The following is a 13,133-nucleotide window of genomic DNA, read 5'->3' on the forward strand; positions in this document are numbered from 1 at the left end:
CGACTACTATTATTCAATTCCACACATTATATATAGATATCATGCACTTTAATTGTGTGTGGTATCTCATCTTTTGGTTGTTTCCACTTTCTTCTGGAAATATATGAGTAGTAAACAATATTGCATTCACTTTAGGAATGACGTTGAACAAGTAGAACATTATTATAAATTTCTTAAAAATTTATTACTTGTTCATCCATAAAAATATAAGAAATTATTCAACAATTTATTTTACGATATTTCTAAGAATATATGAATGCTGTTTTTGCATATTCTCCAAGATGTATGCAAAGTTTGATCTTTAATATCTGTCACATGCAATAATTTCCAATATAAATATTGCAATTAATAACAATGTATAATAACATGACTAATTTATAGAATACGAACAATCTTTAAAAGTAATTGAATTCAATTCGTATCATTCTCTGAATGATGAACAATAAATACATGCCTCATGTATTTAAATAACATTAGTCATGCTCATTGTTATTATTATACTTTGATGTTTCAATGCAATTTTCTTAACATTCTTTTTGGGTATTCAAAACTCACTATAAAATTGCATCAATAATGTTAAATTTTAATGATTCTTTAGTTGTATTCACATAAATACAATCATTTTTTCGACAAATATAAAACATTTACTTTGAGAAATGTTTGTCAAAATCTATATCGATATTAGATTACTTTTCATTGTCCTCAAAGGAGACAAGAACATATACATAAATATGTATTCATCTCTTTCATAATATATCCGTCAACAATATGATGAATATTATGTTTGCATAATCTTCAGGATATATGCAAGATTTTATTGAGAGCGCATAATCTTCAGGATATATGCAAGATTTTACTGAGGATGCAGAATCATCAGGATATATGTAATATTTTATCGAAGATACATAATCTTCAGGATATATGTATAATTTATACAAATTTTCTTTACTATATCATATACACACATATATTGTGTTGAGAATCATGGGGTTCCATATCAAAACCAATTGGCTATGAGTGAAGTAGTCCATGTTCTTATATATGTCTTAATTCTCTACCATTTATTCCATGTGGGACATTGTCCACAATATTCCCCCTCAAGATGATGGCTATTTTTTGCTCATCAATCTTGAACCGTATCAGAGTGGACATGGTCACTATCTGTATAGGTGCGGATCGGATATGATCACTTGCCCGCAAGGGATATGGCTCTGATACCATGTTGAGAATCATGGGTTTCCATCTCAAAACCAATTGGCTATGAGTGGAGTAGCCCATGTTCTTATATATGGCTCAATTCTCTACCATTTATTCCATGTGGGACATTGTCCACAATATATTGTAAATATTATAAATGATAAGAACATAATATATATATATGAAAATAATAATAAACATATAATTAAAAATATATACATACATATAATATATAGATATATAGAGAAAAAGAAAAAAAGAAAACAAAGGATTCTTGAAATTATTTCAGTCAGATAAGTATATATATATAAATATATATTTAGTGTATCGTGACCTTGAAACAATTCAAGAACTTTAACAAAATACTTACATTGGGGTTTGGGCAGAGACTCATGCTTGAAGCTTAGGCAGAGACCATGCTTGAAGCTTGGGCAGAGACTCGTGCTGATAACGTGTTATAAAATAATATAGAATAGATGAGAAGAAATAAGAAGAAGATGAAGAGAGAAAGAGAAAGTGAATGAGAATTTTTCAGTTATTTATTCTAATGGGGTGAACCTCTATTTATACAAATACAAGAGTCAAATATTAAGAAACTAAGAAAAAGGGAAACTAAGAAAAAAAAAATGTTGATTATAATTAATGGTAATAAATAAAAGATTTGGACATGCACATATTATTAATATTTATAACATAATTGAATGTATAATAATTTAAATATTTAAAATAGGGTTATTTTGAAAATATTAAAATTTTAAATGCACTTAAGGTACTAAAATGGTAATTTTTAAAAACATAAGGGACCAATTAATCATTATTAATAACTGAGGGTATCATTATTTATCGTTATTTTGTCATAAAGTAAGAAAATTTAATTAATTAATATATATTAAATAATAATAAAATATTATTTTAATAATTTTTAAAATTGTTTACTATTAGAATATTGTAGAACAAAAAATACTAAAAATAATGTGAAAGATAAATAAAATAAAATATTATATTTTTAGGTAATGTGAAAGTTTTTGACACCTTTAAAGGATATCGCTATTAGAAATGCTCTAAAATTGCCAACTCGAGGTGAGAAATTGACAACTTTGTTGCTAATTGTAAAAGTCTTATAAATTCATTTTTGGGATGTAATTATTCAGAGTTTTAGATCTTTTAGCTTTGTTGCTCACAATTTAATTAAGTCTGTATTTTACTTAAAATATAATTAGCATTATTGAGTCTTTCTCAATACCAAATAACACTATTTGTAATAGTCATGAGGCTTATCTTGATTTCATTTATATAATTACACTTCTTTATGTAAAAAAGATCATAATGATAAAATGTGTTGAATTAGATGATGTTAGAATGTGAAGTGCATGGTTGAGATAGATTGAATAGGGTATGTGTAAAATAGGTCGTTTATAAACTTTATATTATATATGATATTATCTTTCTAGATTATTTCTAAAAAATGATCACTCATCTAGTCAAATAAGGGGCACCCTAAGTGTTCAAAGACCTGTTAATGAGATATTCAATCACAATATATAGCTTTAAACAGAATTTAGGTGTCAAAATAAAACTTTGACCTCTTTTGGGGAACTTGTTGCGTTATGCGTATGCATAGCATGTTCTCTTCTCTATTTCATATATACATAATATAATAATATAGTCCTAATAATTAAAAGCATTTTCATTAAAAGAAACGCAACCACCCACAACTTAATTATAAACTCATCACAATTTATATAATTTTTTTTCCCCAACTAATCCAATGTGACTAATCATAGACATTATTATATTTATAGATACCAATTATAAGAGGTCTTAAATGGCTCTTTATATATAGAAGTTAGTAATATATATCTATAAAAAGATGAAAGCCGTCAAAATCGTGCCCACAAAATCATCTACACACAAGGAAAGCCTCTCTCTCTCTCTGTTTCTCTCATTTTTTCAATTTTTTTTTGTTTCATTGTCTCTCAATTGTTCATCGATCGACCCTAGCCCCTTCACTGTATGAAATTGCATATTCTGACCATTAAATCACTCGTTCTTAATAGGATGTTGCCACTTTAGAGGGGCCGTAGAGAAAGAGGGGAAAGGGTTCATATTCATAATACTACTCTTACCTATATCAAGGATTCCTTTTTTCCTCTTTCTTTCTTTCTTATTATTTTTTTTTTAAATAAAAATTATTGCTCTTCATTTTATATATATATATAGGAATTGGTTTCTAATCTATGAGGAAGCTTTGTCCGAATTTTGACAAAGAAAATGGGCTGGATACGGTGTTGGAGGTTCCTATCCCAGAAGAAATGTTCACCAGTATGGGGAGCAACGCGGTTTTAAGGTGGCAAAATCTACGGTCTTTGATGAAAGCACAATCCATTGACAATATTAATAAGCTTCCCTCTTCTAATAATAATGATAATAATGATAAATCCCATCTCTCTTCTGGATCCAATAACGAGTTTATGGCTTTGCTTAAACTCGTTGGTTCTCCTCTTATTCCTCTTCAGCTCCAATCTGGCAACGTTCTCCTAACTCGTCCAATTAAAACTGGTTCCATTGTAAGTCTCAATAAATTAATGTCTTTCCTCATCAACTGTTAATATGATTGTTGTATATAAATTAAAAATAAAATAAAAAAATGCAGGAAACTTCTTCGGCAAAGTATATATTGCAACAATATTTGGCAGCAACAGGGGGATTAGGGGCGTTGAACTCGATCAATAGCATGTACGCAGTGGGACAGGTGAAGATGAGGGGGTCAGAAATGAAAGAGGGTGATGATAGTGTTGTTAGTGTAAAGACGAAAGGGAAGCAAGGTCATGAGGTTGGTGGGTTTGTGCTTTGGCAAATGAATCCTGATTTGTGGTACTTAGAACTTGTGGTTTCTGGCTTCAAAGTCAGTGCCGGCAGTGATGGCAAACTCGCTTGGAATCAGTCTTCTTCTCAACCTTCTCATGCTAACAAAGGCCCTCCTAGACCACTTCGTCGATTCTTCCAGGTAATTATAATTTGGGGATCATTCCATTCCTAAACAATTACATATATTATATCATATTACATCATGGTGAAACAACCCAATGATCAAAATACATAAACCCAATGATGATTGATAGTCACAAAGAAAAAAAAAATTGTTAGTGGACATTAGTAGTCGCTAGCATTATTTAAATGTGGCATTTTATGATTGGTTATCGATATTTGGTATTTGGTATGAGATTAGAGTTGATGTGAATGAGAATGTCAAACTTAAGTAAATTAAATTTTAATGACTAAAAAATTTGTATTTTCAAGTGAAATTCATTTTTTAAATTAAAATGATGTAATATTAGCTTCCTCCAACGTTAGAGTTTCATATTCTTTTAGTCTAAACTTCTTCTAACTCAATACTCATGTAACAAATATCTAATCAAAATTATTATATGTTAACTTGATACTTAATTGCATTAATAATAATCTAATACAGAAAGGAGTGTTATTAGCATTTTTTTCATAGAAAATAAAAGTAGTCCGACAATACATATACACTAATAAACATCCCTCACCCTCACCTCACCCCCACACAAGTGAAAATGGATTTCTCATTCTTTTATACTGAACTTGAAAGGTAACAAACACACACTTCTACTTATTAGTAATTTTTTATATAATTTATTAAATTTAAATTTGAAAAATTCTATATTACAATATATTAATAAAGTTAATTAGGATTTTTGCTTTTCAAATTTTAACATGTACCAAATCATGTTCCTTGTTAAAAATGCCCCTAAATTATTGAGATTGTTGTATTTAAGCACTTTTGTCTAATTAGAAATTATTTGAAATTTAAGTGTACCTTTAACATTTGATATGAGCTATTTATTTCAGCAGGAATAATAAATTAGGTGAGCAATAATAGCATAGTTAATAATAATAAAGATAATAATTTAAAGAAAAAGTCAGTGACCTTATTGTATTCTATTTCTAAGTCATATGTGTTTTTAATTAATTATTAGGGATTGGACCCCAGGTGCATAGCCAACTTGTTTCTTGAAGGTGTATGTGTAGGAGAGAAAACCATTAAGAATGATGACTGTTTTGTATTGAGGCTAGAAACGGCCCCAAACATCCTCAAGGCCCAAAGCACGGCCCAAACTGAGATATCACGGCATACAATGTGGGGTTACTTCAGTCAACGCACTGGACTTCTGATCCAGTTTGAAGACACAAAACTAGTTAGAATGAAGCCCATGAAGGGAAAGAACAACAAGGAAAGTAGTAGTGTATTTTGGGAAACAACAATGATATCATCCATAGAGGATTACAGATACGAGGATGGGATTAACATAGCTCATAGTGGTAACACCTCAGCCATGCTTTATAGGTATGGAGAAGCTCATAATCACAAGAGAAGGATTGAGGAGACATGGAAGATTGAAGAGATTGGATTTAACATTTCTGGATTGTCTATGGATTGTTTTTTGCCCCCTTCTGAACTCAAGAGAGATAATAATGTTGCAGACACTTAATTTTTTTTTTAATTCAATATTATATTTTTTATTTACATTAATTGTTATCTAAGGAGTACATCAGAGATGTAAATACATGTTTTAGGTATTTAATTCTTTTTTTTCTATGAGGATACTTTTCTTTTTTGACAACTTGGATATAATGTACATTATTATTATTTTACAATGTTAAAAAAAATATAGGCCATTAATTCTAAAATCTAAAAGTAAGATATTAGAATATTTTTAGTATTTATTATGAAATCAATTCATTTAATTTAACACGTAATTGAAATCAAAAGATTGGTTTCTCACAGATTAAATTGATATTCATTATAATTAATTCTAAATTAATATTCTATATATATAGTTAGATTATGATTTACTAAATATTTATTTTTTAAATTAATTATTAAAATATTTTGACAATTAATGTAACGCAAATTGAGTATTTTAACTATAAATTAGAGTACTTGTACCCGAGCTCTTTTTTCATTATGTGAAAATAGTAAATTACATTTAAAGAGAGTAGAGAGAGTTTAGAAGTCCGATTACCCAATTCGAATTACACTGGGATTTAAGCTCAAAGATCAATAGTTGGAGGTATTGCAATATGTTTCATGGTTTGCATATAAATAAGGAAACTTAATAACTTTAAATCAAGAGAAATAATAATAATAAAAAAAAAACTAGATGGTTTCCTTTTTTCTTCTGCCAACGTGAATTAATTCCACAAAATTAGGGCCTTGGTCGAGATTGTTTGATTATTTAGAGAATATCCTTGAAGAGATTCTGTCTACATTTATTCTGGTCGAATAGTGTAGTATACTCTAACCGATTATTTGAGTTTTCTCTTCAAATTAATTATTTATAAGTAATAAATCACTCTAAACAACTTATCATGGAGCATGCTGTCCGTACAAGTTATGAAATCTTCTCCACATATCACTTAGATGGGCATCACATCACCCTGTGAGAAAATTAGAATAACATTTAGTACTTTTAAAAAAATTAGTTCTCTGATAGTGTGCTAAATTTTGTACTGAATTTGACTTATGCTAAAAAAGTTGTGCCAAAATTATACTAAATATTTGGCACATAATAATTTTTTTTTAATTACCATTTTGTCATTAATTATTTATGATAAATTTTAATATACATTTTTTTATTATAATATTGTTATTAATTATTTATGATAAATTTTAATATACATTTTTTTATTATAATATTGTCATTAATTATTTTTTAAATATTTAATTTATTGATAATTATTAATGCTATTTTACTTTTTGAAATAATTTGTAATTATAAAATGTTATTGTACATTGGAGTACAATAACAAATATTATAAAAAATATGTTGTTTATTAATTTTTTGTGTTAAATTTATCACAATATTTACACTATCTGCTGGAGATGGTGGTAGCTTTCAAGTCCAAAAGAAAAGAGAAAAATGAAAGTAGAAAAAGTGGATGAATTAGGATATGCTAGGGGGTAGGGCTGGACATCGGTCGGTTTGGGCGGTTTATCCTATATATTTTCTAATCCAATTTAAAGTTCGGGTTGCTAAAATTTAAGTACAACCAGCCCAATTTAAAAAAATATATATAAACCGACCAACGGTTCGGGCGGTTGGGTCGGGTTAACCCGCCCAAATCGGCCAAACTTTTTTTTTTAGTTTTAAAGTCAAAATCAATAAAAATTAAAAAGATAAATTAAAAATATCACATTTGGTGGTACAACACCATATATATGACTTTAAAACTAATAATTAAGTATATAACTTTATATTATTATATATTTAATCATTTATGTTATATATAATAAGTTAAAAAAAAAATTAAAGGTGCAAAATCGAGTTGGTTGGGTTGGTTGGTTTAATTGGGTGGGTTGAACCTATTTTCAACCCGCCCAATTAACAGATTGGGCGGTTTGTAATTTTTTCCGATTATTTCGGTTTGTAATTTTTATCGGTTTTTTCGGTTCGGTTTGGGCGGTTTACAAATTTTTTTGTACAGCCCTAGGGGGTTTGGTTGGATTCTTTCAAAATGAACACACTACATGTCGTTTGGTAAGAAACGACAATTTCTCTTTTCCTTTTTAACTGAAACGACAATAGAGTCGAGAGCAGGGCAAAATAGTAAATCCAAGTTGACCCACAAAACCCTAATTTCTGTGAAGCCTCCTATATATAAACCAGAAGCCTCGTTCACTTACCCTGACACACTCAGCTTAACACTTTACTTCGCCGCTTATCCCAAGGTTGGGTTGTTCTATCAGTTAAATTTCTATGATTGACATAATTTGCTCTTTCTTGTTTTTCTTCAATTGTTTTGATTTTGGTTCAGTATTTGTATGAAAATGCATCTGCTTTACCTTCTCCTTTCCCAGCAAATCCTAAAGCTGTAGGAGATATATCGGATGCAAAGATCTAAGGTTTGCTTACCAGCCCATTGCATCTCTTTTATTCAGTTGCTTTGGTGTCAAATGACTCTTCCGATATTTCTACTTAGTTTTGTTTGCTTTACTTTAATTATTTAATGGCAGTTGATGATCATTAACAAACCGCTTATTGATATTCTGATTGTTTGTGTTGATACATTTTTGCTTATAATCTGATGCCAATCACTAATTTCTAACTTTAATTTATTTTACTTCAAATTTGTAACTATTTTTTTTTTATATATAGAGGCAGGCATGTGATGAAAAAAATACAATCACTTATACTACACACTGAATATTCAAATGTAGATAACAAATTCTCTCTAATTTCTGATGCCTATGTTTTTATGTTCTTTTATCTTTTTTTAGTTTTTGTTTTTAAAATCCATTTTTGTTAGTTGTTGATTTTCAATGATGAGAATAAGCAGACGGGCGGTCTGAACTGATGCCATGTTGATTGTCTGCGTCTTCCAAATTTTGGAATTTCTGAGCCTTTATTTCTAATCCTGTTTTGTAAATTAGCTTTAGGTTTTTGCTTCTTTTGAGTTGTTTTGAATTAGCTTTTTTGTTTACATTTTTATTCACTTTCTATGATGAGGTTTGCTTCCTTATATGTCTGGACATATGAAATTCGTTTATGAATTTGTATGGGAATATCTTCTGAGCTTGTTTTCTGATTTTTTACAAACTTTTATTCTTTTGAAGATGATTAATGGCATGTGATGATACAATGATATGCAATTACAGATGAATTGTGATGATACAACTCCGCTTATTATCTGATGCCATCGTTTTTAATCTAATTATATATGAAAACTTGAGCTAGTCTTGGCAATGGTATTCAACATTGTTCAATTTTCGAAACCAGACCAGAAAATAATAATCAATAATATAGTTGTGAAGATACGCTTGTTGTTTCAATCTTAGAGTGACAATTGTTGGTAAGTAAATTACTGAATTTATTTTTTATGGACATGTTTAAAATGTCACGCCATATTTAGTTTGCAAGATAAGCGATGCTAATTCAAACTAATTCAAGTCAAGGTTCAGATTGGAAATTAGTCTCAAGTAGATAATTTGATAAATCTAGATGTCAGTTGACAGCTTTACGTATTTTCATAGTAATGCCTGAAAAAACCTCGTTTACATCTCCAGAAATGATAAGCCAAGACCTCCATTGAACTTAGAAAAATAGAGAGATTTCTAATTTTTCCGATGGATTTTCCTTTTTTTTCTTTTTGTATCCCACCAAAAGTTAGCCATTTCCCTTTCCACAAATTTGCAAAAAGAGGTACGTAGTTTAAAAATAGACATTGCATAGGATGGTATGGATTTGATGACGACTTTCAAAAGGATTTATTTACCCCTTTAGAGAATAGTTTGCCTTTCCATTTGTCGAGATAGGACCAAATTCTGTCATTAATTGGGTTAAAAGAGTGCTTCTTACTCCTACCAAAGAATTGTGATAAGCCAAGGTACTTATCCAAACTATTTGTGGTAGAGATGTTTAAGTAATCTTGAATGAGCGTTGGTAAGTAAGGCTAGTGTCGGGGGAAAGAAGACAAAGGACTTGTGTTACGAAAATTGTAAACACTACGCAAGTATACACAGTCAAGTAGTAGCTCACGCAAGTGAGGTCGAACCACAGGGAATTGGATTAATTACTACTAAACTATACCTATAATTTTATTTGGCAAATTGAAATTAATTATGATTTAAAAGAATTAAATTACTTCAGAAAACTTAATAACACAATTAAAGTTAAGTAAGATGAGATGATAGGGAGGAGAATCTTGTTGTTGTTTACTTAATTCGTTAATGTCTAATTGCTATTCTATGACAGATTATAAAGTAACCTAGCTCTTTTTCAGATTTTCTAGGTTTTAAATCACATGTTCTCTAATTAATTTTTTAATTAAACTAATATGAAATCAGCATTAGGTAATAATCTACTTGTCACATAAGTTATATGAATACTCTCGTTTCACATAGAACATCGATTATCCAAATTTTAGCATTCTCAATTCTCACTTTTCAGATTACGAATTGAGATCATAAAGCATGCACAAGGTGATCAATCTTAAACATGAAATTGAGTACAAATAAAGATAATTCTACAAACAAGAATGGAGGAATGGCAATTAAGCATTAACTAGGATAAAACATTAAACAACCATCATTATCTTCCCTAAATGGGAAATTTAGTTCAGAAATAAATCCATAACCATTCCTATGAGAATATTCAACATAAATAAATTAAAGAGGAATAAAGAAAGAAACTGTTGGTGGATGAATTATGAATCTTTACTTTGAATCACGCTGCTCTTCCTGCCGCTCTCTACTGCGTTTTCGGTCTCCAAATCGCTTTCCCTGACTTCCAATCGCAGTTTTCTATTCATATCTAATTTTTAGGGTTTGTCGGACAAAAATACCCCTGAGCCGTAAGGGATCTCGCCGCGGCCAAATATGATCTCGTCGCGGCCAGATCGATGCTAAAAATGATGGTTCTGTACTCGCCGCGGCGACTGTAGCTTTGAAAATCCTGCGATCTGCTTTATGATCTAGCCGCGGCTAGATACACATACTTCCTCAAAAATGATGTTTTTCTTGGCTCAGCTCGTCTTTACTGGATTTTTTTCATCCCGAGACCTCTATTATTCCAAAGAACCTGAAAACATAGAAAACAAGCATAATTCTGTCCTAACACAGTAAAAAAACGCACATAAAATCGATCCAGAATATAGGCTAAAAATAGCCTAACAACTTGTTAAAATTCACAAGCTGCCTCGAGATAGACTCGTATGTTGCAAGAGTGTCTTTGATATCATTACATGCTTGAATGTTCGATCTGCAAAAAAGGATACTATCATCATCAAATAGCAGGTGGGAAATTTTTGGGGCAGTTCTGGCAATTTTTATTGCAACAGCCCTTTCCTCAGCTTTTGCCTATCTAAGAAGAGTGGAAAGGCCTTTAGAACAAAGGAGAAAAAGGTAAGGAGATATGTGATCCCCTTTCCTAATGCCACGGGTAGGAATAACTTGGCCAAATACATGGCCATTGATATTAAATTTATATGAAGCTATGGTAAGAAAGTTCATAATCAGAGAAGTGAACTTGGCTGGAAAACCTGATTTCAGCATGACCTTGTTAAGAAAAGACCATTCCACTCTATCAAATACTTTGGCCATGTCAAGCTTAATCGCCATCCAAGCAATTTTTCTTATTTTATGCCCTTTGATGGCATGTAAGAGCTCTTGAGCCATAAATATGTTGTCAAACTTTAGTCTCCCTTTGGGAAAGGCACTTTGGTTTGGAGAAATCAAGAAGTTAAGAACTTTTTTCATTCTGTTAGCCAAAATTTTTGAAATATTTTTATAGATAATGGTGCAAAGGCTAATAGGCCTATAATCTCGAAGGGTAGATGTGTTCTTCATTTTTGGGATAAGAGTAATGAGTGTTGTGTTAAAGTAGGAAATATCAACTCCATGATTTAGGAAACTCATCACTGCATCAGTGACAGCATAGCTAACGACATTCTAGTTCTTTTGGAAAAACTGGTTATTGAAGCCATTAACTCCAGTGGCATTTGGAACAAGGCTTGCCTTACTTCGTTGGGGGAGAAAGTCTGATCAAGGAATCAACACTAGTCAGGGTTGAGTTGGGCATTAACACCATGAATGGCCCAATCGATAGTAATATCACGAGGATTTCATGATGTGAAGAGATCTTTGTAGTACATCTTAATTTCATAAAGAATGTCAATATTAACCACTTTTAAACCATTATCAAGGATAAAATGATTAATTCAATTAGTGCTTCTCCTATTCGAATTAAATCTATGGAAGAATTGGGTGTTCTTGTCCCCAGCATAGAGCCAATTAACTCTAGAGTATTGCTTCTAATAAGATTCTTCCTTGGCAAGAAGGCTATCTAATTAAGATTGAAGCTTTCTAATCTTAAGGAAGGAAGCCTCATAATGATCAAGAAAGGCTCTAGCCTTTTCAAGGTTCTTATGAGCTTGGGCAATTTTCTTTGGAAACCCAAAGAAAGACTTATGATTCCAGTGAGATAAGTGGTCAGCGCATGCTTCTTGGATGGAAACAAGGTGTTGAATGGGAGAACTAGAGCTAATAGAAGGATTCCAAGCTTTAAGAATAACCTCATCCCAGTTTGCTTTAGTTAGCTAGACATTCTCAAAGAGAAAACACCTGTTTTTTGGGGCCTGACTAAGGTTAGGGGGAGGGGCATCACACTTCAACAAAATGGCTCTATGGTCATAGCCAAAGAAGTCTAAATGGCTAAGGGAAACATTAGGATAAAGAACAGACCAGTGATTGTTGGCCAGAGCCCAAACTAATTTTTCCTGAATATTTTTAAGGCTAGCATGTTTATTGTTCTAGGTCATGCAAGGCCCTTGAAAGTCAAGGGCTTCAACCTGAAATTTGTCAATAAACTCCCTAAAGGAATTAGAAGGACCATTACTATTATTACCATTGTTTTTATCATCCCAAGTCAAAAAACTATTAAAATCTCCCATAAGAAGTCAAGGTAGGAAAAATAAGAAAGACTTATTCCATTATGAATTTACCAAGTACGATAACGATTAGTGGGATAAGGAGTACCATAAAAATCAATAAAATTAAAACCAAAAAATTGACACCAAAGACAAAGCAATGAACATGATTAACAGAAAATTTAGTTAAAAATACATCAACATCCAAATTCCTAAAAAAAGGAGGTCCCCTCCAAAACCAACACGGGGGACCTCAACACCATGAGTAAAGCCCAACTTAACTATAAAACTATCAACAACACCCTTACATAACCTAGACTCTATTACGAAAACCAAAGAAAGCTTATACAACTTAACTAACAGGGAAAATTTTAAGAATACTCGATCACTCCCGCAACCTCAAGCATTCTAACTTAAAGACATTCATTTTTGAAGACAGGCGTGTTCTTCCACGAGACCATACATTTAATTTAAGCATGGGATGTCAA

General features: G+C 31.0%; 1 protein-coding gene and 2 non-coding genes across 3 annotated transcripts; all 3 read left to right on the forward strand.

Annotated features, from left to right (window-relative positions):
• The first annotated feature begins 2,965 nt into the window (after positions 1-2,965).
• LOC115700631 (uncharacterized) lies at positions 2,966-5,917 on the forward strand. The gene is made up of 3 exons (XM_030628244.2): positions 2,966-3,764; positions 3,851-4,204; positions 5,199-5,917. The coding sequence occupies exons 1-3, from the start codon at positions 3,435-3,437 to the stop codon at positions 5,709-5,711; spliced, it is 1,197 nt and encodes a 398-aa protein (XP_030484104.1). The 5' UTR covers positions 2,966-3,434; the 3' UTR covers positions 5,712-5,917.
• A 2,463-nt stretch (positions 5,918-8,380) lies between these two features.
• Positions 8,381-8,472, forward strand: LOC115703408 (small nucleolar RNA R16). The gene has a single exon (XR_004009174.1). It is a non-coding gene; the product is annotated as a small nucleolar RNA R16 (small nucleolar RNA).
• Positions 8,473-8,842: 370 nt separating this feature from the next.
• Positions 8,843-8,921, forward strand: LOC115703407 (small nucleolar RNA R16). Its single transcript, XR_004009173.1, has one exon. It is a non-coding gene; the product is annotated as a small nucleolar RNA R16 (small nucleolar RNA).
• Positions 8,922-13,133: the final 4,212 nt, after the last annotated feature.

Source organism: Cannabis sativa, chromosome X, assembly GCF_029168945.1.
Source record: "Cannabis sativa cultivar Pink pepper isolate KNU-18-1 chromosome X, ASM2916894v1, whole genome shotgun sequence".
In the NCBI taxonomy this organism is placed as follows: Eukaryota; Viridiplantae; Streptophyta; class Magnoliopsida; order Rosales; family Cannabaceae; genus Cannabis; species Cannabis sativa.

Excerpts from the sequence above, each read along its gene's own strand:
- LOC115700631 (XM_030628244.2), top strand. The coding sequence starts at position 3,435 with ATGAGGAAGCTTTGTCCGAATTTTGACAAAGAAAATGGGCTGGATACG. Across the intron at positions 3,765-3,850 it reads CAATTAAAACTGGTTCCATT|GAAACTTCTTCGGCAAAGTA; the intron begins GTAAGTCTCAAT and ends AAAAAAATGCAG. Across the intron at positions 4,205-5,198 it reads CACTTCGTCGATTCTTCCAG|GGATTGGACCCCAGGTGCAT; the intron begins GTAATTATAATT and ends ATTAATTATTAG.